The 26,818-nt window shown below is 44.7% G+C and overlaps 1 protein-coding gene across 1 annotated transcript in view; it reads left to right on the top strand.

Moving 5' to 3' along the window:
- slc35f1 (solute carrier family 35 member F1) overlaps nt 1-26,818 on the top strand; it is a 104,730-nt gene that overhangs the window by 64,142 nt on the left and 13,770 nt on the right. The window contains exons 4-6 of the mRNA XM_056294922.1: nt 7,874-8,033; nt 8,672-8,828; nt 25,967-26,019. Of these exons, the coding sequence (XP_056150897.1) occupies nt 7,874-8,033; nt 8,672-8,828; nt 25,967-26,019 (370 nt within the window). The remainder of the gene's footprint in view (nt 1-7,873; nt 8,034-8,671; nt 8,829-25,966; nt 26,020-26,818) is intronic.

The following is a 26,818-nucleotide window of genomic DNA, read 5'->3' as shown; positions in this document are numbered from 1 at the left end:
CAGTTTTTCGTAAATATAAAAAGGGGGGAATCTGCTCCCTTCAGTCATTACAGAAAGCTTTTAGAAATTTACATAAAGTTAGGTATTAACTTTATCCATTCAAAATAGGTTAGTAATTGTCACACTGGAACAGATATATCCCACGTTGCAGACGTTTCTTTGTAGGCTGTAGTATGACCTGTGTTTCCATCAACGTCTGTCCTCGCCATGGGCACATTAATAATCCATCATCATATTGGTGCACCATAATGAAATTGACTTTTTAACTAATGTTCGGGAACAGGGCCACGCCTCAACCGCTCCTCTAATCACTGGCAAGCCTACTTATACCTGGTTAACCCATCCAACGTTGTTCATTTCCGTTCTCTCGACGTCAGACCGTACTTCATGCCATTGCTCGATTGCATTAATTCAAAGCAGACTAACACAACCTTGAAAAAAACCCCAAAAACAACTCACTCTGGATCCTGATTCAGGCAACGAACTACTCAACAGCAATTCTCCTCCAGTCATGATATTCCCACAGCAGTCACACCATAGCCAAACTTCTCACCAAAACCACATGCGCTCTGCGGTACACATTCCTCGGCCTCGTGGGCACCCCCATCCAAGCCCACCTAATGAGAGCTTTCCAACTCGATCTCAGGCTCTCTCTCTCTTCTTTGTCCATGAGGCCTAGCACCCGTGGTCGCCACAGACATAGACATAGAAGCCGGCACAATCATGCTCCTCGTCAGCCACCTCCCTCATGACAAACTCTCGATAGCTCTCCATGGCGCACTTGTGGCATGTCTCCATCGCATCAGCCACCTCCATATATCCAAAACTAACATCAGATACCGGCCGTGACTGGCCTTCAGAGTGCTCTAAAGAGGAAAGGTATTCCTCTCAGTCGCTCCGACAATAGAACAAGGTTGTTTCAACTTTACTTGTCATCCATCAACACTCCAGCCACAGCAAACTCTGAGCCCCCGTGCTTACAACATCCTCACCTGAGCTACCCACCTCCAGGATAGTCATTCACAACGTCACGGCGCCTCCTCCTCCAGGGCCACAGGCGGCACCATCGGTCCCCATCCCTAGCGGGGTTCAGGTCGTATTTCCCCCCGTGCCTACTCCCTCTGTGTCTGACCTTTCTCAGCTCATCACATCTTTATTTTCATCCCTGTGTTTGTAGGTGTCACAAAATCCCCATGCACATACATCCCATCATCTATTCCTCTACCCTTCAGCCATACACAGCAACACAGCTTCTGCTAATTCTAATACTTTCTTCCCCAACAGCCGGCACAGCAATCCAAGCGCTTCACCCAGTGACTCAAGGGGCCCCACCTCTGATGAACCAAGCTGGATCTTTTCAGCCTCCTCTTCCATTTCCTGCTGGTCTATCCTTTTTTTCCCTCCCTCCCAAACACCCAAATGTTTTTTCAACACCTAATAATCTTTTCACCCTAGCCACAGCACTGCCACCCCCGCAGCCAGCTTCATCAATCTATTGCCCTTCCCCTGTATCTTAAGCTTCACATCAGCAAATCCTCTCCAGTAATTGCGTAGCGCTGTTCCTTCCATAGGCTTCGGCAGTTACTACAGTGGGAGATGGTTCATTTCCAAGTGGCCCCCAGAGTTCAGTTCTCTTGACCTGCGGTGTGGTTCCCCCTCGTCTGTTCTGCAAGCTGTACGCTATCATAATAGCCGCCATTCTTTGGGGGCATGAATGGTCTAAGAAGTCCATACTCACTCACTCAGACAACACCGCAGTAGTAGAGATCATAAACAAAGGTCAGTATTTCTAGAACACAATTCTATCCATTCCTTCCACATCGGAGCAGCTTCCACAGCAGCCAGACTGGGCATCTGAGATCGAACAATTCATGTTCTCAGTCTCTGGTCATCTCAGGCATATTGTTCTTACATTCACAATAATGTCAGTGACCTCCGTCAAGCCCATGCTCACCTCAGCTCCATCTAATCCGACTTTTTGAGGATTCATAGTCGGCTCGGGAAAAAACCATCACCAGAGAGGGAGCCCCCACCCTGAGTCTCCTCCCAGCCTCTGTATATCAAGATGTCCCAGACCGGCATAATCAGACAATCTCCTTATCCATCCTCACCCTCACTTTCATCAGTTGTCCCCATCATCTAATACTTCTGCTCCTCATTACACCTGTAAGTTCACATTGTTGTGGTGTGGTCCATGCTAGTGAATTGGACATCATTTTCATATAGATAGCACTACCTTTTTTTTTTTGTGTGATCCCCCCCCCCCTTTTCCTGCGCCGCTCCCTCGGCCAATCTGGGGAGGGCTGCAAACTACCACATGCCTCCTCTGATACATGTGGAGTCACCAGCCATTTCTTTTCAACCCATAGTGAGGAGTTTCACCAGGAGGATGTAGTGCGTGGGAAGATCACGCTAATCCCCCCAGTTCCCCCTCCCTCCTGAATAGGCACCCTGACTGACCAGAGGAGGCGCTAGTGCAGCGACCAGGACACATACTCGCATCTGATTTCCCACCTGCAGACACGGCCAAATGTGTCTGTAGGGATTCCTGACCAAGCCGGAGGTAACATGGGGACTCAAACTGGAGATCCCCGTGTTGGTAGGCAACGGAATAGACTGCCATGCCACCCAGACTCCTGATTCGACAGCACATTTTTAAGTAATCTTTGGTCAATAAGGATAAACTGACTGAAATATCATGCACCCGTAGAAAGAAGCTGCTTTTTCAACCCCAGCTTAATATTAGGTTGAAGTTAAACTTCCCTACAATGGATTTCACTCTGACTCATACTTTTTTGTTCATTTGTTTGTTGGTTTTTTTTGTTTGATTGTTTTTTTGGAATTAATAGTTGTCCTCACTTGATGCTGACATGTAAGGTTGGGGAACCCTAATGAAAGTAAGATGGATTGGAAATACTCTCACGCCTTTGTTTTTGTCAAACAATTAGATGGCAGGAACCCTGCTGTCAAGAGTACATTGTACAAGGGATGCGTCCGGGTCGCATGGCAGTCTATGCCGTTGCCTACCAACACAGGGATCTACAGTTCGAATCCCCGTGTTCCCTCTGGTCGCTGCACTAGTGCCTCCTCTGGTCGGTCGGGGTGCCTGTTCAGGGGGGAGGGGGAACTGGGTGGAATAGCATGATCCTGTCACACATTATGTCCCCCTGGTGTAACTCCTCACTGTCAGGTGAAAAGAAGCGGCTTGCGACTCCACATGTATCGGAAGAAGCATGTGGTAGTCTGCCGCCCTCCCCGGATCGGCAGAGGGGGTGGAGTAGCGACCCGGGTGGCTCGAAAGAGTGGGGTAATTGGCCGGATACAATTGGGGAGAAAAGGCGGGGGGCTGCGTCTCATTCCCTACACTCAGCACCATAGCTGCAGCCAAGAGACAGAGCAGCAGCTTACTCGAGTTTTGTTGATTCAGAGCTACTGGAGATTACACAGTTTTTCTTTGGTATTCCTCCTCACAATGCAAATGTACAGAGAGTTTTTTCACTGATGCAAAGCCAGTGGACAAAGGAAAAGAATAACTTTTGAGTCATTGAAGGGTCTTCTGTGTACGCAATACAACTTTAAACACATGTCTTGCAAAGACTTTCATGCCTACTTGATTGTTAATCAGGGACTTTTGGGAAAGATTCGATTTTCAGGAAAGTAGACTGGAGCACATCAGGAGGACTGAAAAGTGTCTAGTGAAATAGTGGATTTTTTATGGCAACTGATTTTTGATTTGATTTTATTGTTGAGGGCCAGAAATTTAATGGAAAGGAATAAGATTATCTGGCCATCATGGCTATGAAGGCATTTGTAATTTGTCTTGTGAAAGACTAGCTGTTGATACATTAAAGTTCAGTAACATCGTTGCATGGTTGTAGATGCATTTGTCAACTATTTAACCCCCACCCCAACCTACACACATTGCCACGGTGCCATCACTTACCCCCACTCCCCGGCCCCAACCTTCCACCCACTGTGGATGTCCGTCTGCCCCATGCCGCCATCCTGCCCCCAGTGTCCTCGTTTTTGAAGCCCAAAATATGGTTACCCTACCAATTGCAAATGTCTGTTCTCAGCCCCCAGTAATGTGGAAACAATGGGCGTCTGTATGTTCGACCACAAAAATGGTTGTGTGGGAGTCGGTTCTTCCCAACGCCAAGCCCAATGAACGAGCACTCTATTTCTTTTTTTAGGTCTTTTTCTGTCAGGAAATTCTTCGAGGCCATCACTGTTGCCACAAACAGGAATACCTCAGAGACATGCCAAAATCCTACTAAACACTTGATCCATGACTTCCAGAGCCCTTGCATCCTACTTAAATTGGACCGACCCATTAGTGTTTAATGCAAATATTAAAACCAATAAACCGGTGAAAAAAACTACAAGCTAAAGCTTCAAGGTTTTTGCCATGAAATACATGGCGAGCTCGGTTATTATCAGCTCAGCTAAACAATGGCTGAACCTTTATGGAACTTGGCAAAGTCATAGCTCATATATAGGCTTTTACTGAAGTTAGCTGGGTCGACAGTGAAGCTGTTATGACTTATAATGCGAACACTGGGGCTGCTGTACCTCTCATACCCACATGTCAAGGTGAATGAATACCTCTTTCGAAATTGCACACCTGATGGCTCTGACCTCAATGCAGTGAAAGCTTATGCGCAGTGTAATCTGCTTTTCTGTCATGCAGTTCGTTTACCAATGACCAGCATCCAAAAATTACACCTCGAAACGATTAATCATGGTTGACAGCATTGTTTTATCAAACTGTTTCTTCTTAATTTGAGCTTTTGCAGCTACATCATCTATGGCATTGGTTACTAGTGAGTATTTTTGTGTCTGTTAGGGCTGACTTGCTCATCCCCTCATTTAGATTTCCTGTGGGAAATGAAACGGAGAGGCAGGGTGATCCGAGTCAGCAATAGGAAGATATTTGATAAAGAAAAAATGGTTTTACACTGCCTCCAGCTAGCTCAAGTCCATCTCATTAACACTGCTGAATTGCAATACACCAAACTATGAAAATCGAGTTTACTTTATAGTATGTCTCTTTCAAACATCGATAAAAGCTCAGGATCACATTTATATATTAATCTCTGGAATTGAGGACCCAAATGCAGATGCGGTAACGATGAAACAAAAGGTTTACCGGTAGGAAACATGACGGTGACATGGTATAGACGTGGTAACATGGTGATGACATGGTACAGATGTGATAACATGGTACAGATGAGGAACACTGACAACAAACAGACTAAACAGCCAAATTTAGATACATGATCGAATAATCAACTACAGCTTTGGGGCAAATGGGTAACGGGGGAAAACTGGACAGGACTCAGGACTGGGATGGTGTTGTCAGAGCAGGACAAGAGAATCTTGGATTTTGGCATGTCAATCTTGGTTCCGACCCAAGAGCGGCAAGACAATCTATTATGTCCTATATTATTATTTAGATGACGTACCTTTATAAGCCCCAACAGGTTTTTAATCTCACATGCACAGCCCTGTTTCATTTTGTTTTGTTCATTGTATTGTGCGTAAATAAACTAACTCATAAACAACTCAGTAGGGGGTGCAGAATATATCGCTCGGCTTATCTGTATCAACAAGTAATTCAATAAAAATATGTCATTGGTATCAGGACAGATATCAACACTGTGCCTTATGTCACACCGATATAATGACATATTGATTTTGTGCCAGCAGTGACGACAGGGCTTGGTGGAAAGAGGATGAAGAAACGTAGACCTTTGTGATATTTACCAAAAAAAGCCTTCACTAGAGGCGCCAGTGTGTCAGCGTTTTACAGGGAATCTTTAAGCACCAACCAAATGCAAGAGCAAAGATGTTTGAAAATATTATGCCAAAATAAATCTTTCTTTTTTTTTTTGCCAATTTTTCTCCCCAGTTGTACTTGGCCAATTACCCCACTCTCCCGAGCCATCCTGGTCACTGCTCCACCCCCTCTGCCGAACCGGCGAGGGCTGCAGACTACCACATGCCTCCTCCGATACATGTGGAGTCGCCAGCCTCTTCTTTTCACCTGACAGTGAGGAGTTTCACCAGGGGGATATAGCACCTGGGAGGATCACACTATTCCTCCCAGTCCCCCTGGCACAGGCGCCCTGACTGACCAGAGGAGGCGGTAGTGCAGCGACCAGGACACATACCCACATCCAGCTTCCCATCCGCAGACACGACCAATTGTGTTTGTAGGGACACCTGGCCAAGCCGGAGGTAACACAGGGATTTGAACTGGAGATCTCGTGTTGGTAGGCAACGGAATAGACCGCCACGCTACCCGGATGCCTGCCAAAATAAATTTGCATGTTTTCTCCCTTTTAGTTGAATTAATAACTCTCATCAGCTTCAGTGAATGCAGACACGTGTAGTTTTTAGCAGTAAATAATGACAGCAGGTAATTAAGCAGTGTTTTTTAGATGTGTGCCTCTGCACCAAGCATCCCAGTTACCTCCACAGCTTAATGGATAAACTCCGCTGGTGGAAACTAAGACAGACGGTGGTATTGCAATGAAACGAAAAATATCAGTATCGCTATCAGCGCCAGTCAAATTGACCATTAAAAATATCAGTTATCATAAATCAGAAAAACAAAATTTCAACATAGTGTATCCTTACTTCATACCAGTCTTACCAGTCTTTTTAACACGGCACAGATGAATAAGTGACTGTTGTTTTTATTTTGTTAAGTTGTTGATTAGCAGTTATTATCAATGAATTACTTATTAATAATGAAGTAGCCATTTCTGTAAGCTGAAATTTAAAGTGTCCCTTAAGAGGGCATTGATCTTAATGTGCTTGCTCACACGTCATACTTCATACTACTTTACACTTCATCTTACTTCACATCATTTTCCTCTAAAAGACATTGTTTGGACTTGGCCAGCCTCTCAACTGCAAAAGCAATGCACTTTTCAATGTGGCGCTGCATTAATGCATTAATTTGAAAGCAGGTCGAGTGGATTTATTGCACTTAACAATGGCCCGATGTGCATATAGCTGTCCCAAAATATAATTCCTCACATGCCGGTGACATTTTTCATCATTTGAACTCACAGGGGCTCTAGTGGATAAGTGGGTGCACAGACTGCCATAAATGTATAATGACATACATTTTGATTTATTGAGAGATGAAGAAAATATGCCGCTTACCCCATCTCCCGTCTGAATTATTTTCCTCCATCAAAAACGTCCTCATCCCTGCCTCCTATTATGATATGCACCCTGGTGACACCGAAGTGACTGCAGACTAAAATAGGTAGAGAGAAATTACAGGAAAACTGTCTCATAAACTAATATGCTGCATTCTCCCCTTAACATTAGCAACAGTTTCTGGAAATGATATTAGTAAGCAAGTCTTTTAACCATTCAAATTTTCAGAGCTGTAGGTGTCCGGGTGGTGTGGCGGTCTATACCATTGCCTACCAACACGGGGTTCACTGGTTCGAATCCCCCTTGTTACCTCCGGCTTGGTTGGGCGTCCCTACAGACACAATTGGCCGTGTCTGCGGGTGGGAAGCCGGATGTGGGTATGTGTCCTGGTCGCTGCACTAGTGCCTTCTCCGGTCAGTCGGGCACCTGTTCGAGGAGGAGGGGGAACTGGGGGGAATAGCGTGATCCTCCCACGCGCTACGTCCCCCTGGCGAAATGCCTCACTGTCAGGTGAAAAGAAGCGGCTGGCAACTCCACATGTATCGGAGGAGGCATATGGTAGTCTGCAGCCCTCACTGGATCGGCAGAGGGGGTGGGGCAGTGGGGAGAAAAAGGGGGGGAAATCCCAAAAAATAAATAAAATTCAGAGCTCTAACCATGGAAACTAAACCAAACCTTTCTTTCTTTCTTTCATCAGTTGTTGGACTGTTTCGTCATCCCCGTGGTTCTGCTTCTCTCCTGGTTCTTTCTTTCGGTGAGGTACAAGGCGGTCCACTTTGTCGGGGTGGGGGTTTGCCTGCTGGGCATTGGCTGTATGGTGGGTGCTGATGTGCTAGTTGGCAGACAACAGGGCTTTGGTGAGTATGCACGCACACACACAATCTCACACACACACGTTTACACACATATATAAAGATTTAACCTTTCCAGTGATTATTCTCTCCTCATCAGTCCCACTTAGTGTGTGATCTGCTGGTGTCACTGATGTAGAATTTGCTTTCATTTAAGTTCAGTATTTAGTAGTGTCGGTGTGAATGGAAGGATTATGAAAAATTTTAAAATCTCTCTTCTATACTCTGTCTTGATCTCTCTGTTACTCTGACTCTTCGTAATTCTCTCTCTCTCACTCCCTCTCGCTCCTTCTCTCTCACTCCCGCTCCCTCTCTCCCTCTCTCTCTCCCCTCTCCCTTTCTCTCTCTGTCCCTCTCCCCCCCCCTGTCTCTGTCTCTTTCTTTCTCACTCTCTCTCGCTCAGTTCAGTTGTCAATTCAAGATGCTTTATTGGCATGACTGACAAAACCAATATTGACAAAGCAGATACAAATAATACCTTGGAAATATAGTGAAACAGAATTACAAAAACTAAAGGATTACATTAAATAAATTATTACAATACTGATAAAACAAAAAAATAATAAACATTTGATTGAGCGATTACAGTACTATTTGTTTACCATGCTTCTCTCTCTCCTTGTCCCATCTTATCCTCCATACAGGAGACCAGAAGCTGCTGGGGGACCTGCTGGTGCTGGCGGGAGCCACACTGTATGGGATATCCAACGTGTGCGAGGAGTTTATTGTCAAGAACCTGAGCCGTGTCGAGTTCCTGGGCATGATGGGTCTCTTTGGGTCCTTCTTCAGTGGCATTCAGTTGTGAGTGTGTGTGGGTGTGTGTGTGTTTCAAGTGTGTCAATATGAGTGTGTTGCGTTTGTGTGATATTGAGGGGTAGAGAAATAAGTTTAAGGGATGAACATTTTGGTTGTATGCTATCTGCACACATGAACAGATCGTGCGTAGTGCATACATTTGTTATTGGCGTCATACTTGGTGAGATCTTCAGGTTGAAGTTCCATGTGTATGTAGTGTCAAAATGTGCATGTGCATTACTGTTTATTCTCATAATCAAATGTTTTTTATCGGTGAGCAGGAGGCATACCAATACATATGTGTCCTCAGATATGTACCAGCTCATGTGCAGAGAGTGTACAATAGATGTGCAGTATTGTGCGAGATAATTTATCAGAATAAGAATAAGCGTCAGAATCAGGCTTAATTGCCCAAGTGTTCTTTTACACATACAAGGAATTGGTCTTTGTTGTCACAACTGACAATGTACTTTACATACATACAAACTTACACACATACATACATAGATATTTACATAGAAACATTGTCAACAGTAGCAATATGGAGCAGTGCAACATTAAGTGAATATAAGTGTAATGATCATGAATGAGTAGACTCGCTAGCCGATTGGCTAACGGGTCGGATCCTTTCGTTGACCGGTTAGCGCAGTCACCCATAATGTGGTCAATCTGGGTTCGCGTCCCGGCTGCAGCGGTTCCCGGCTGCCTCCCAAATTCGCTACATTGGTGTCAGAAGTGGGATGGTGAGACCTTGAGGCTGTCGAAAGCGTGTGTGCTCTGAGGCGTGAAGGAGTTTGTATGCTGAAGTGTGGGGACACGCTTCCCAGAGGAGGGGGGGTAGCGTAACGATCATGAATGAGTAGACTCACTAGACGGTTGGGTAATGGGTCGGACCCTTTAGTCGACTGGTTAACGTTGTCGCCCGTGGTGCAGGAGACCCGGGTTCGCGTCCCGGCTGCGGCGGTTCCCAGCTGCCCCCTGAATTTATTACATGAGTAAATGATAAATGGCTGACTATGTACAGTTGGAAATTATGCACAGCTACTGCAAACTGTATGTTTAGTTTAGTGGAAGATGATGATGAATATAAACAAATGATTATATACAGATGGAAATTATACAACTAATGCATCATAAATATGTAATGAGGGTGACGATAAGTGTCGGCCCTGTGATGGCCTGGTGGTCTGTCCAGGGTGTCTCCCTGCCTGCCACCCAGTCACTGCTGGGATAGGCTCCAGCATCCCCGCGACCCTGAGAGCAGGATAAGCGGTTTGGATAATGGATGGATGGGTGGAATTGTAGATCAATATAGGGCGCAGTCAAGCTCAGTCAAAACTGTGAAGTACTACCTAGAATATAGTGCAGTTTACTCCTCATCCTGCCCTTTTATATCTTCTCAGACTCCAAATTTAGCCAGGAGCAGGTCTGTTTTGTCAGTTTGCCAAGAGTGCCCACATCCCATACCTTGATGCTGGCCTTGATGCTGCCTGTCCATAGCTCATTTAGTGAATGTATTATTTATTGAATACATTTGCATTACCTGAGTCTTCTCTAGTCTACCTTGTCCTCCCTTGTGAAGCTGTCTTTGTTATGAGTCCAGTTTTCTGTTGCCCCGTAGGAACTTGGAATCATTTGCCTTTTCTTACCCCACAATAAAGGAGGCACTGGGGTACATCTGAAGGTTGTGTAACCCAGAATTTAATATAAGATAAGAGGGTTAAAAGAAAGATGACAGGGTACCTTTGTGCAACTCTGCACCATATTCAACAAATTCTCAGATCTCCGCTGGCTGTTCGTGAGGAAACCTGTAATCTGGCAAACCATGTTGTTCAGCAGGAGGCGCTAAATGGTTTCGAAAGATCCGGAGAGCTCAAAAAAAAAAAAAAAAAAAAGAACAAAAAAACATGATTTCCACCATGCGAGCTAGCCTTTCCAAATGGGAGTATGCCCTGCGGAGAGGAAAAAGGATGATTCTGTCCACATTTAAAGCCCCTTTCTCACATATATTCTGTAACATTGCTGTAATGACTTTTCCGTGCCGGCGGGCCCTGATCTCAGTATTCTCTCAGACTTGAGCCCATTTTATCTTGGTCTTGTCTTAGTATTGTCTTCAAGTCTTGAACCACTTGAATTGTTAACTATTATTACTACTATTATCGTTATTATTATCATCACAGTGGAAACTACTGGTAGTGATCATGGTTGTAGTGATCAACTGCTTATACGGATCAAAAGCCACTGGACAGAATTGTTCCTTTACAAACACTGTTAAAATAATCTGGTTATTGTGATCAGTCTCCTTCAACTGATCATTTTGGGTTTTTCATACATAGCAAATTGTAAAAAAATATTTTAAAACCAATCAAATGTTAAAATGTTTAATTATTTTCTTGTTTCCATTTCGGAACATTTCCAGAAATTTCACCTGGTCTTGAGCCAGTAAATAACCAGCACAGTTTTTTTTCGGAATATCAGTTTCTGCTCGCATTCACACATGACCCCAACACAGAAGATTGGTGGAAGATTTACAGGTTAAGCTGCATGTGTGCAAATATCAATGCGCAATAAGTTGGTTCCACAGGCCAGTTGTTTTCAAGGCTGCTAAAGACATCCCTTCTAGGCCAATGCAGATAATGCTTTCTGTAGTTTATATTCTATGGCTCAACTGGCCTTGAGTCCCCTTTTCAAACCTTTTGAAATGCAGGTTTAGCTCGTTAGCTCTCTCCATGCCTGCAGCCAGTGCTCATCGCTCTTAGATCCTCCTTCACACTGTTCTGAAGGAGGTTGCTTTTCATCCCCTCCCTGCAGAATTGCTTTTAGCCATTTTATTTTTAATCATAAGCTTTCTCTGGACAGACGGACATTCCACTCTGACCCCAAATCCCAAAATGTCTTTATTTTACTTTGCAGGAGGAATTAATTACATTTAGTGATCCGAGGCTTATTGTTGGCAAAACAGAAAAATTGATTTTGAGAAATGGATTGTCCATGCTGGAGTGGATCTAGTCCATAATGTAGTGGTGGTTCACTGGGAGCCAGTGGCTGCACTCTCACAAGCGATGGATCGCTGCCTGACAATGGGCTTGTACCTATGCACAATTAGTTGAGGATATAGTCTGCTTCGTTGATTGGGTGGACTGAGATTTGTTCTTCGTTTTCTTATGTTTGTTTGACAGCTCAGGTTGGACAGTTTGGAGACAAAGCGAGAGAGGCAAGATTGAGATGGTTTAGACATGTGTGGAGGAGAGATGCTGGGTATACGTATTGGGAGAAGGATGCTGAATATGGAGCTGCCAGGGGAGAGGAAAAGAGGAAGACCAAAGAGGAGGTTTCTGGATGTGGTGAGGGAGGACATGCAGGGGGCTGGTGTGACAGAGGAAGATGCAGAGAACAGGAAGAGATGGAAATGGATGATCCGCTGTGGCAACCCCTAACGAGAGCAGCTGAAAGTAGTAGTAGTAGTAGTAGTGAAAGGATGTTGTACATATAATCCGCAGCAACTGAACGAATGACATCATGTGCCATGGAAACAGCTTCAGTCGAAGGTGGAAGACAAGAACAAAGGAATATGAAAAACTCCTGCATCAGGTAGAATGGCTAAAAGCTCATAGCCTGCAGTTCAGTCACTGGCCTGCACATGTACATGTTTCAGAATCAGGTTTATTTAACACCAAGGTAGGTTCTGCATAAACAAGGTGGGACACTCAACGTAAAGCAATAACATGAACACAATGTTTTTTTAAGCAGAAAAATAAAGGGTGTCCCGGTGGCGTGGTGGTCTATTCCGTTGCCTACCAGCACGGGGATTGCCGGTTTGAATCCCGGTGTTACCTCCAGCTTGCTCGAACGTCCCTACAGAGACAATTGGCTTTGTCTGCGGGTGGGAAGCCGGATGTGGGTATGTGTCCTGGTCGGTCGGGGCGCCTGTTCACGGGGGAGGGGGAACTGGGGGGAATAGTGTGATCCTCCCACGCACTACGTCCCCCTGGTGAAACTCCTCACTGTCAGATGAAAAGAAGCAGCTGGCGACTCCACATGTATTGGAGGAGTCGTGTGGTAGTCTGCGGCCCTCCCTGGATCAGTAGAGGGGGTGGTAGAGCAACCGGGACGGCTCGGAAGAGCGGGATAATTGACCAAGTACAACTGGGGAGAAAAGGGGGGGAAAGCCAAAAAAAAGGCAGAAAAACATAACCCAAGGACATCTAATGTTTAGAGAAAGTATACAAAGATATCAAAATATTTTAATTTGTAGCCAAGTAGGGGGTTATGCAGCAGTAAACATATTTCTGTACATTGTACAAAATAGAAATATAACAGGTTCTTTCTGTATATAGTGATATTTAGTGTTATATACTCTGAATTACACCCTCTGGAGATGGCAAAGACAGCAAAATCTTTTTTTTTTTTTTTTTGTTGCTTACGAATCTTTTTCATCCCTACCGCCTGCACCTGGCGGTAGTCTGTTGAGACCGCCGAGACAATTGTATAACTTAATACCAATGTCTCAGTGATAATGCTTCAGCAATACAGCCACATTCATGATATTCCTACTGGATCCTGACTAAGGTGGAGAGCACATCCATCTTGCTCACCCACAATCTCTTGTTCCCTGTCACAATTGATAGAGGGTAGGGTACAAATCTCCATCCTCGATCCCTCACCTTCACACCAGCTCTGTTCACTCTCCAACATGCTATGAACATGGCTGGTAATTGGCCTTTTGTAAAGTCCTGCCCCTGGTCCTGGTCTGTCAAGCTTTCAACAGACAGCAAAATGCTGAAACATTGTGTGTATGGGACCTGCAAATCGGATACTCGGTATCCAAAAAGTTTGGAGGGGATATATATTGTTCTTTCCGTTCCTGAAACCCAAAATGCAAGAACAGTGATGTCAGCAATGGATTAAGCAGTGCGGCAGAACCCATAGCCAGCTTAATCCATCTAAAATACCTTTGTCTGCTCCAATGTAAGCTTGCTGCTAAATTAGCTATCTAGCTGTCGATAGCTAATATAGTCAACCTACTGTTATTTTTACCTACACAGTGATTATTTACCATTGTCAACAAATCAACGTATTACCAGCAAAATAACATTATTTAAGTACCTGATGAACGTAACCAGCTTAGCCTGTGGCCAGTGACACCTAAACTTGGTGATAACTAGCCTGCGAACATAACGCCTCGTCACAGGTTAGCCAGATTCCAACTCTCATTTCAGAACATACAGATCCACGAGGGGGGTTTGGCCAGGGCTTGGGACGGTCTCTGGCCAGTCTGCCCTCCCCATATCCGGCCTATTTTAAAATTTCCCCCTTCAGTGAGCTCCAGGCAGGGACCAGCAGTTTGGCAAAGTCAACCCGCCTCTCGTGGGCCTTATTTCGTCAAAAATCACGGTCCTGGTTGGAGGTAAAACAAATGGCAGGGTAGTACCCGTGGCCCCGCAGCGTGTCCCTGGCTGCTCCTGGACCTCCAGGAGCCCATACAGAACCCCCAGACTAGCCTTGATACAAGAACACCGCGGTATACCCTGGCCAAGGTCAACACTATCATACGATGATGTTGACAATGGATTATGAAAACGGTTCCAATAATAGATGAAATATTTAACTTACCCTGCAGTGCAAGAGCACGATTGGTCCACAGTGTTATTTTGGGTGTGTTTCAGAATTAGTTGATGGGGGTTTCTCATTCTTTGATTGTGACCAGTAAGATTTACCCTCAATTATAGTTGTGTTCCCTCCGGTGTTAATGTTAATATTCTGAATGTATCCCTCCAAAGCATACTGTCACCGCTTCTGCCTTGCACGGGATGATTTGAAGGACAAATTATTCCAAAATATGTCACTTATTTTCTCTGGGAATCGGTGATTTCTTCTTTTGTGTTTTGGTGCTTTTCAGCTATTTCCTGGATGCTTCTGAATAGCTTGATTGGTGTAGCAACAGTGATGGGGGGGGGGGAGACTGCAAAAGGTCAGTTGATTTGACCAGTCAGCCATTTCATCTTGGGGACAACAATATGTCCAACTTTCACCAAGAAAAAGTGACAAAACTGCAAAAAAATAAAATAAAAATGGAGGACTATAACAAAGAGAGCATGCTCAGCACTCCATGTTCTGGAAAATCAAAGTCAAGTCAAGTCAATTTTATTTGTAAAGCCCAAGAAGGTGTAATAATGTACAGAGTAACAGAAAGTGGAGGCGACTGTAGGAGGCCACTATTCATAAACGATGACTATGCTTCCGTAGTAATCTGCCATACCAGTATTTTCACTAGACTTCCAAATATGACTTGGGTTAGACTGAAAATCAAACTGAATCGTCTGGTTTTGAATCTTGAAGATTAGAGAATTCGATCTATTTTTGTTGTTGGATTTTTCCCCCTTTTCCTCTCCAATTGTACTCGGCCAGTTACCTTCTGCTCCACCCTCTCTGCCGATCCAGGGAGGGCTACAGACTACCACATGCCTCCTCCAATACATGTGGAGCCGCCAGCCACTTCTTTTCACCTGACAGTGAGGAGTTTCGCCAGGAGGACGTAGCACATGGGAGGATCACGCTATTCCCCCCACTTCCCCCTCCCCCTCGAACAGGTGCCCCGACCGACCAGAGGAGGCGCTAGTGCAGCGACCAGGACACATACCCACATCCGGCTTCCCACCCGCAGATACGGCCAATTGTGTCTGTAGGGACGCCTGACCAAGCCAGAGGTAACACGGGGATTCGAATAGACCACTACGCTGCCCGGATGCCCCTTGATTTCAGATTTTGTGTGTTATATAGTTTCATTGTTTGACCATACAAGGATTGGAGATTGTGGTGGATTGTGGATGTCACAGTTAACTGTATGGTAACTGTGTGTCTTACTGAGGAAATACCTGCAAAGGAAAGAAGGCAATGACCAAACAAGAAGCTGAAGCATGGGCATCGATTGTACGTCTCATACCTTATTTGCAATCTGATGATTTTAAATTCACACATGGAGATAGAGTTTTTCACCTTTGTTTTCTTCATTTACCCAGGGTTGACTTATTCAATAAACTCAGTCTCGCTCTACGACTCAGTCACACACACATCGTAATCTAGCTGCTGATTGGTTCTCAGCTTCTATGTTAGTATGGCGGTCTTCTCCTAAGTGCTGCACTTTAACTATCGATCATTGATTACTCAGACAGGGTTCCCTCCCTCTATTAAAGATGCCTGGGGATAGAGCTGTGAGGTCTGCACTTCACAGAAAGATAATCACCTATCTCATCTGCTTGTTGTGGATAAAAGCAGCAATAGAAGATAGTGTAGCTATTTGTTATTTAGTGTGTGTGTGTGTGTGTGTGTGTGTGTGTGAACAAGTATATATGCCTACCTGCTTGGGTGTATAGTCTCTCTTGTCTCTCCTTCACACAACCACAACTCAAATTCAACTCAAATTAAAGTGTCTGACTCTCATCTGCAGATATGTTGTTTGGTGTGTTTGTGCTCTTTGTTTTTGTACTAACACATGCTTTTACAATAAAAAGCAAATTTTTTTTTCCTCTTCATTTTATTATCTAAGCTTGGCGGTGAGGTGCTGTTTCCATTTCTTCCTGTCCTCTACATCTTCCTCTGTCACACCAGCCACCTGCATGTCCTCCCTCACCACATCCGTAAACCTCCTCTTTGGTCTTCCTCTTTTCCTCTTCCCTGGCAGCTCCATATTCAGCATCCTTCTCCCAATAATAATAATACATTTTATTTGTGGGAGCCATTCAGAGCACTCAAGGACACCTTACAGAACACAGTAAAAAACAAGCAGCACTGTATCAGACAGCGTAAAATCAAAACAAAGCAGGGTAGACAATAAAAAGTTAATACAACAGATAAGTATAAAACCATCATCTGCACAAAACTCAATGAAGCGTGGATCAGACTGAATATGCCAGTTTGAAAAGGTACGTTTTGAGATGGGATTTGAAAGTTGAAAGAGAGTCAATGTTGTGAATGTCTTGTGGGAGAGAGTTCCATAGGTGGGTGGCAGAACGACTGAAGGCTCTAGTCCCCATGGTAGTCAAGCGGGCTGATGATGTGGTGAGTTGGAGAGCAGAAGAGGATCTGAGAGTGCGGGAGGGCATGTGGATATGAAAGAGTTCAGAAAGATATGAAGGAGCTAAGTTATTAAGGGCCATTAAAGGTGAGGAGCAGGATCTTGACGTCAATATGGTATATAACAGGGAGCCAATGGAGTTGCTGAAGAACAGGAGTGATATGATCTATGGAAGGAGTTCTGGTAATGATACGGGCAGCTGAATTCTGGGCCAATTGAAGTTTATGAAGACACTTGAGGGGAAGACCAAAGAGGATAGAAAATATACCCAGCATCTCTCCTCCACACATGTCCAAGCCATCTCAATCTTGCCTCTCTTGCTTTGTCTCCAAACTGTCCAACCTGAGCTGTCCCTCTAATATAATCGCTCCTAATCCTGTCCTTCTTCGTTACGCCCAATGAAAATCTTAGCATCTTCAACTCTGCCACCTCCAGCTCCGCCTCCTGTCTTTTTGTCAGTGCCACTGTCTCCAAACCATATACCATAGCTGGTTTCACAACCATCTTGTAGACCTTCCCTTTAACTCTTGCTGGTACCCTTCTGTTACAAATCACTCCTAACACTCTTCTCCACCCAGTCCCCCCTGCCTGCACCATCTTCTTCACCACTCTTCTGCACTCCCCATTACTTTGGACAGTTGACCCCAAGTATTTAAACTCATATGCCTTCATCACCTCTACTCCTTGCATCCTCACCATTCCACTGTCCTCTCTCTCATTCACGCATAGGTATTCGGTCTTGCTCCTACTGACTTTCATTCCTCTCCTCTCCAGTGCATACCTCCACCTCTCCAGGCTCTCCTCAACCTGCACCCTACTCTCGCTACAGATCACAATGTCATCCGAAACATCATAGTCCATGGATACTCCTGCCTGATCTTGTCTGTCAACCTGTCCATCACCATTGCAAACAAGAAAGGGTTTAAGAGCTGATCCTTGATGTAATCCCACCTCCACCTTGAACCCATCCGTCTTTCCAACCGCACACCTCACCACTGTCACACTTCCCTCATACATATCCTGCACCACTCCTACGTACGTCTCTGCAACTCCCGACTTCCTCATACAATACCACACCTCCTCTCTCGGCACCCTGTCATCTGCTTTCTCTAAATCTACAAAGACACAATGTGACTCCTTCTGGCCTTCTCTGCACCTCTCAATCAGCATTCTCAAAGCAACCATTGCATCTGTGGCGCTCTTTCATGGCATGAAACCATACTGCTGCTTGATAATCATCACCTCTCCTCTTAACCTAGCTTCTATTACTCTTTCCCATATCTTCATGCAGTCAGGTGAATTGTCCCTAGGTGTGAATGTGTGTGTGTGTGTGTGTGGGGGGGGGGGGTGCTGTGATGGCCTGGCGGCCTGACCAGGGTGTCTCCCTTCCTGCTACCCAATGACTGCTGGGATAGGCTGCAGCATCCCGCGACCCTGAGAGCAGGATAAGCGGTTTGGCTAATGGATAGATGGATGGACTGCCCTCAGTAAAGTGCAGATACCCGCCAGGTGCATCTCCCCTTCTGTGGTTCTCACCTACCGGGAGAAGGGGCCCTTATTAAAAGGTGTGTTTAAGCATTGCGGTTTTCATGATATGAATGTAGGCGAATTACATTTATTCATTCTAAAGCAATAAAACAACAGTAGCAAACTATAGCTCAGCCATGGGAAATGTTTTATTGGAGCTACTGAGGAGATTTCCAGCTGTCACTGTGATTAATCCTACTCTTGAAATTGTATTTTTATAGCAGAGCTTTAACACTGGAGTCTGTGGCACTTCCGCGTCTAATCCCCCTCATGATGTCAGTTAAACAAACATGGTGGTGAGGCAAATAAAGAGAATTATTTTTGGTTCATCCCTATAGCATAGGCAGAAACTACAGTGTGGGTGGGTACAAAGAAAATCAGGTGGGTCTAGCCCGTCCAAGACCAGTCATACTTAACAGGTTCTGAAACGCATATGTTAACCAAAATGGGCCGTTACATCTATACTTGCCTGAATACAATTCAGTTTAATCATACGAGGCTTATACATCATCAGAGGTAATGTTACAGGCACCAAGACAAAGATGAACAGCATCACATAGCTTGACACGGCGGCCACACACACACACACACACACCAGCATAAAATCCAGTTGTACTCCCAACAAAAACTGTACCCAATAAACAATAATATTGAAATAGGCAATAGGCTATTACAGTCTGAAATTGTAAATTAGCTTACTTTTGGATGGTAGGAACACTGAAATTATTTCATTATAGTCCAACGAGTCAGTTAGTTCTCTTTCAAAGGGGAGCAGGGACAAAGAGTTCAGTCTGTATATTATCACTGATGCCCTGATGCCAGTTTTTTATCCGACTTACAGTTGAAAAGAGTCTTTCAACAGTACAGCTTGTTATGGGTAGGGTGACGAGGGCCCATAGGAGATGGTTCATTTTGGGAAATATGTCACTGGGGCATGTGTCGAGCACTTCAATAAGTGATGGGAAGGCCCTGTCTGCTGTGACCTTTCGCTTCAGCTCCTGTACAAACACTTCATGTTCTGCCTCTTCCACGGTGATGGAAAAGTGTGTGCTGGCGTGCTGTATTAATGTCTTGTCACCAAAGGTGTTTGACTGAATCAAGCAAGCAGCAGCGGCTCTCATAAACCTGTAGGTGTTTGCCTTAAAATGAGTGTTCGGCTCTGTGATCTGCCTGTCTAGTATATCATTCCATATATTTTTTAGGTCCGAGTTGTCCTTTACACGTCCTATACAAGGTGGATCACCACCATGTCGTGGTGGAGAAGGTTGCGTATACCAATGATCCCAAGAGCTATGCTGTCTGGAGCTTGGCTCCTGGTAGGGTCACCCAAGGCAGACAGGTCAAGGGGGAAGAAGTGCAATCCAACAAAGACCTCAATGGTGGAACTGGTGGAAGATGTCTCCAGGTCACAACGACAGTGAAGGTGAATGAAGGCTGCAATAGAGGGTGGTCCCCGGTCGTCTTGGTTCTCCATATCACTGGACTCTGGCCACCCCCTGCCAAAGACTGTGTGGTGGCTGGAGGCGCATCAGCCTCTCCACGAATAAAGCTGTCACGCACAGGCGTCCTCCCACAAGGATATCCACACGGACCTAGAAGGACAGACATACTCGACCCTGAGTGACCGCTGACACGTGATGCTTTCCCTACAGTAGATTCAGCCTGCATATCGCCCACCTAAGCTGGCAACTTCCTCTTTTGAGACCCAGTGACGTCCCAGTTCAGAATGTCATGTTTCTTCATCAGACCATCTGTCAGTGTCCTGAATGTATTGTAGCTCTCCTTAAGACACTCAGTTAGAGTAATGCAATCTGTAATTGATACAGTGGAAAATTGCAAGCCCTTATCAGACATCTATGTTAGGGTTAATACTCCTGTCTGTTTCCCTGACCAAGGCTGTGGAAAGAAGAACTGGAGTTGTCCCCGGGCGCTGCAGCTGCCCACTACTCCTACTCAATAGGATGGGTTACACGCAGAGAAGAAATTCATTGTAACAATACAATGACAAAATAAGTGAACTGGCGTAGTCACTTATTTCAAACAACTTGTTGACCGTGACATATAGAAACACAATTTTTTTCATTTGCAGAGTCAGCTTTGAGTTTTGTGTGGCTGGAGCTTTCAGAGAATTCAACAAGGGTCTCCAAAGTTGGACCAAAATGTGTCAAGATTTTACTTGCTACACTTGAAAATGAGCTCCATCGGACATCGCAGGAAGGATCTCTCTAGTTCCAAAGTTTGTTTCCCTGATCACAGCTGTTGTTGGATTTCCATAAATCTAGCATTTCTATATGACCCTGTCATGAAACCATGCAGATTGGTAATGACGTCAAAATATATTGAAATGCTGGGGGACACATTTGATGCTGTGCACAGAACAAGGTTTAGGTGATGGGAATTGCAATGCACATATATGGCGTGGGGAGACATTTTCTTTAAAATCGTATGTACCCCTTCTTTGCTGCTGGACATAACCGATGTCCCATGGAAACCACGTCCAATGCACAACACAGTGTCCAGCTGCAACAGCTCCAGTAAATAGAGCAGCAGTTGCTGATATAGCATTTGCGTTCATTTCCCCAGTCTCCACAAAACCCAGAGCCCTTTCCTTCAACATGCCTTTGTGTGTGTATCTGATAAAGACTGCCACAAGCTGTCGTTTAGATAAGTCTTTACACTCATCTGCCAGAATTGCAAAGTACGTGTCTATCTCGTCATGCAAATCCCGCTTTATTTTCTGGATAAGCAGCAAGGCAGCGATTTCCAGTATCTCATTCTAGATGTCAGGGCTCGTAAGTTTCCCATTTCTAGGTAATTCCTGCAGTCGCTGTTTTATTTCTGGGTCATAGTTAGAGATCAGTTGAAGATGCTAAGATTTTCATTGGGAGTGATGAAGAAGGACAGGATTAGGAAGGAGTATATTAGAGGGACAGCTCAGGTTGGACGGTTTGGAGACAAAGCAAGAGAGGCAAGATTGAGATGGCTTGGACATGTGTGGAGGAGAGATGCTGGGTATATTGGGAGAAGGATGCGGAATACGTAGCTGCCGGGGAAGAGGAGAAGACGAAGGCCAAAGAGGAGGTTTATGGATGTGGTGAGGGAGGACATGCAGGTGGCTGGTGTGACAGAGGAAGATGCAGAGCACAGGAAGAAATGGAAACGGATGATCCACTGTGGCAACCCCTAATGAGAGCAGCCGAAAGTAGTAGTAGTAGTTAGAGATCAGTTGTAATAATTCCAAGTTGCATCTGTTCAATGCGTCTTCATTTTCACGGTGTCCACGCAATGGGATATCTTGTTTTGCATAGAATAAAACGAGGTCTATTAGAACTTTAATGTGGTCTCTATTCCTTTCCACAAATGCCCTGTTGATAGCATCATTGTTCAGCTTGTTGATAATATTTCCCCATCCTGGCTGATGGCTTCGCTTTTATCTTTCAGTTCTGCCCAGTGCTGTAGCATGTGCCCTTCTATCCTCGTGTTTAACACAAAACTGGGAAAGATGTTTCCAGTCTTTGGAGCCAGTTTTTATGAATTGGCCCTCAGTGGCTGCTTCGGGGAAATGGCTATATGCCTTACAAAACACAGCGTCCCTTGAAGTGCTGTAGTCTAGCCATAAGAATCTTTCATACCACCAGGCAGAATACTCCTAGCTTTGCCTGCTAAAGTGTTCACTGGGATTAAACTGCATTTGGGCTTGGTCGCACGTTCATCTATAGTGGACAAATCTGATGGGGCTTGTACATTCTCAGTGCCAGGCCGAATCGAGCCTGGAACAAATGAACACTAGTAAAATATGGTTCATATTCATTCTAGGGCATTTAAAATATTTAAATTTGCTTTTCTGAGTGCATGGCTGCAGGTACCTGTGCTTTGGCATGGAGGGGTGGATGTCATCATCGGAGAATCAAATGCTAAGTCACATGTTGCTGCAGACGGGGAAAGGGCTGAATTAGCAGCCACATATGTGTTGTTACTTGGCACTTGTTGAGAAACTGGCGCAGGAGTAGGTGTCTCTTCCTGCTGCTCCTCCTCACCACATCTTCTTTTTTTTTTAGAAACTTAAGCAAACAGATTTGTTTTGCCATTATTTATTTTAACCTACAGTAGTAGTAATTCTCTGCTCCTCTGCAGTGACGCAGGCTGTACACTGAGTGAAAGAGGATGGGCTGCTCGCAATCTTCCATTTGTGAGATGCACTGCCATTTAAAAAATCTGACTTACCAAGAAGCAAGAACCAAACATTGTTTTGTTTTTATTGGTCACATGTTCAGATAATTGAAACAGTATTCATTGACTGCTATTCACTGGATGATCCAGCAAAAAGGGAAGCCTTCTGAGCGGGTGGACCTGAGTGCCAAGTGAGCGCCCACCCAGAGCTTCACGTCTGGTTCATCCAGTGTTCCTCGAGTTCTCCTGTGCTAAGATCAGCAGTGAATTTTTGTTGACTTGCGAAATACGATCAACGTCTTTCAACACCCAGACCTGAATACATAATTGGCATTGTTGCTGCCTGATCTAAATCAACCGTGCACATGCGTGCAGCGACAGAGAGCGGCATTGGTCGAGCGAGCTAGAGAGTGAATGAAGAGAGGGAGCGGCAGTAATGAGAACAAATGTCGTGAAAAGGTTTTTAATCACTGCAACCATGGGAGGCTTTTGATCATACAGTCATAACTGTACACAAAAAAATGTAGGTTTATGGGTCCAGGAGTTTGCGAGATTAACCGTGGACAGACACACACACGACCAAACGCATACCGCTTGGCGGAGATAACAAACAAGTTTCCACAGTTGATGTAGTGTTCACCAGTCACTTGTGCAACTTCAGTAAATTCAGTTAAGTATAGCCGCAATATTATCAGTGCACCGCCTTCAGTTCAATAAGTAAAATGTGCACACCAACCTGGAGCTGAAGTTCCAGCTCACTTGAGAGTTTAGTGGCAACCTTCTGTTGTAAAGTCCATTCAGTAATTTAGTCCATTTGGGAGAACATGTAAAAAATGCGGACAATCCTACCAGAGTCACAAAAAGCACGAAGTAGGGGCATCCGGGTAGCATAGTGGTCTATTCCATTGCCTACCAACACAGGGTTCTTCGGTTCGAATCCCCCTGTTACCGCTGACTTGGTCGGGCATCTCTACAGACACAATTGGCCGTGTCTGCGGGTGGGAAGCCGGATGTGGGTATGTGTCCTGGCCGCTGCACTAGCGCCTCCTCTTGTCAGCCGGGGCGCCTGTTCAGGGGGTAGGGGGAACTGGGGGGAATAGCATGAGCCTCCCACGTGGTCCAAGGAGCCGCGATGTGTTTAGATGACGTAGGAAATTTCTGCTCAGCCCCACGAGAAAACAAGTAATTAAATTCAGACACATTTCAGGCCCACTTCAATTTAACTATGAAGAACAAATTGTGGTTTTGATTTTGACAGGGCCAACAGGGAAGGTCCTGGTGGCCCTGGTAGCCCACCACTGCCTTTTGTGTATCACGACATCTGCAAATGAAAACACAAAGCAGAAGTTTAGCTGTCTGGCAGTCAGTGTTAGAGGTCATCAACGTTTGAATGGGTTGGTATGAATTGAAACCCTGGTGAGAGTGCTTGTACACATATGCCCATTTGTGTGTGTGTGAAAGAGTTTTACACTTGACAAACTAACAGTTTGTGTGCCTCATTGTGTGTGTGTGTGTGTGTGTGTGTGTGTGTGTGTGTGTGTGTGTGTGTGTGTGTGTGTGTGTGTGTGTGTGTGTGAAGTGAAGTGAAGTGAAGTGAAGAATACCTATCAGATTTTCAAATTGGCCACTCTTGAGAGAACTTCGTCTGTCACAGAGAAGACCTACTTTGTCAATCAAAAGCCACAGAAGCGCTCCGCCCCGTCTCTCTCGCTGGGTTTAGCACCCCCCTCTCTGGAGAGAGGATTATAGTCATCCATTCTGGTTGTCCCCCCTGGTTCTTGCTCTTTGATGCTTTCTATCTCTGCCATTGGATTAACTTCTACCTAGACTCCACTTTGCCTTACACCATATTTTCTGATTGTGTTTCTTCCCACTTAGCTATTTTCAGCCTCTGTGCCCACATGCTGGAAACCCACCCTGTCCTCCTCATAAGTTACACCCCTCTGTTGGCTCTATATACCCCTTTCATCCTAATGGTAAGGTGTGGGAGAGTCATCTTACATTTTTAACATATAGATTTTCCTAAATGATGTCATTTGGTCCAAGAATACAGTATGGTGTGTAGGACTGGGCGTGTATGTGATGTTGGGTTTTGGTTGGTGTGGTGTAAGGCATGGGATGTAGTGGGGATGGTGTGTGAGTATTTTTTGCTTAGTTTCTTTGATTTGGTGTGGTGGGGGGGGGGTCTGTCGTCAATACCGCATAGCCCTGTTTCAGTGCTATCAAGTTTGAGTTTTAATTTTGCTTTGGAGTGTTGTTTTTTTTTTTTGATAACACAATATTTAAGATGTCTGTCAAGGACAGTGTCTGTTTGAAAAAAGAAGAAGTTTTAGAAAATCATCGAGGGGTAGGAGTACGTGATGTATCCAAAATCTTTCATCACGGTATATGTAATTTTATAACCTGGTAATGGTATATATCGATGTATAGTAATTTTTATGGAGGTTCAATTAAGAAACGCTTTACAGTTAATTTTTTTAAACTTATTTATTTCTTTATTTTCCTTTCTTTTTCCCCCTCATCTTTTCCTTTTGTTTCCCTGTTCCTTAATGATGTAATATTTGATATAATTATTATTATTATCAATATATTACTGCTAGTATCGGTATTTTATTTCACTTTTATTAATTCTGTTTCATAATTAGTTCATGACAGCATACTGATTGTGACAACCACCTTGTTGCTGTAAATATTCTGTGTAAAACTGAATAACTAAAAGTGTGTGTGGGGGGTGGGGGGGGGGACTAGACATTGAAAAGAACTGTGCCAGTCAAAGAAAGTGCCGGGCTTCATTTTCAGAACAAAAGGTATAATCTCCCCACAGTAGGAGAGATTTAAATTACATAGAAACAAATTGAGAGATTGCTACACAGCCATTAGACACATTAAACTTGCTCAAGAAAAGTGGTGTGCTGCACTATATATCTGTCCAATATGGAAGGAACTGTGAAATGGGCCCTGTCCTCATAGAGCTCAGGAGGGGAAAGGGGAGGACTGTGGAAATGCAGAACTGAGAAATAGGATGAATAAAATGTAGTCCCGCTGTTTGTGCGCATGAAGAATGAGATTCAGAGGCGTGGTGTAAGCAGCACATCTGTAGTCTAACCAAAGTTTGGAAATAACACTTTAACACTTTAACACTTTAAAACTGACATGTCCGTGACTTGAGACACAAGAACAGGATTAGCGAAGAAGCTTCTTTTTTTGTAAATACCTTGCAAATTAGGATCACAGTGTGCAGGGAAATCTAAGAACAATGGAAATGGTCACTGTTCAATCTTCTGAAATGTAGTGTGTGTGTGTGTGTGTGTGTGTGTGTGTGTGTGTGTGTGTGTGTGTGTGTGTGTGTGTGTGCACGCGCTTTCCACTACAGGGCCATCATGGAACACAAGGAGCTACTGAAGTTACCCTGGGACTGGCAGATAGGTGAGTTTCTGAACGTAAACACACTCTTAATAGACGTCCCAGTGGGAGTTTTGGAGAGAATTCTTTTCGGTGTAAAACATGATTATGCAATTTTCTTTCCCCAAACATCAAAAATGTGATTTTGCAGCATCAGTGATGACATTACTGGGAGTGGCCCTGCGGGCTTCTGGTTCTGAGTGGTAGGTATAGCTTGCTATCGTCTGCATAGCAGTGGAACAACATCATGTGCTCATGAATGATGTGATCCAGAAGGAGCATGCAAATGGGGAAAAGAGGTGGGTCTTGAAATTGAACCTGGCGGAGACGTAATCTGGCAGAATTATAAAAAACTGTGTAAATAACGATGGCAGCCATTATTGGAAGAGTAAGTTGAGGAAGCTGCATCATAGAATGGGTCAGGTAACCTAGGCACAGGGTGCAGCATTCCCGTCCGTGCCTGTTGTTATCATGGAAATAAAAATTAATGATTTTGTCTCTGCCGCTGTCATCGTCAAAGCCCTGCCCCATGATACAATCAGGAATCAGGAACACTTTATTTTAATGAAATATCGTTTCCCCCAGCCTACAGCAGTGCAACACAAAGACAAAAAGACATATCCAAAAGTTACAAGAACACATATCAAACTACAAAAAAAAAAAAAAATCACCGTCCAAGACAATGAGCACACGTTGACTGTCGGAACTGCCGGTCTGCATGGGCTAGCAGTTAGCTTAGCCTAACCCCCTTCCACGTCCTGTCAGACCGGCCTCGGTGTTTCCTCCTTGGGCCCAGCTGTGGCAGGGCCGTGGTCCCTGGGCC

This window comes from Lampris incognitus, chromosome 15 (assembly GCF_029633865.1).
Source record: "Lampris incognitus isolate fLamInc1 chromosome 15, fLamInc1.hap2, whole genome shotgun sequence".
Classification (NCBI taxonomy): domain Eukaryota; kingdom Metazoa; phylum Chordata; class Actinopteri; order Lampriformes; family Lampridae; genus Lampris; species Lampris incognitus.
This window is presented reverse-complemented; position numbering and strand designations above follow the sequence as displayed.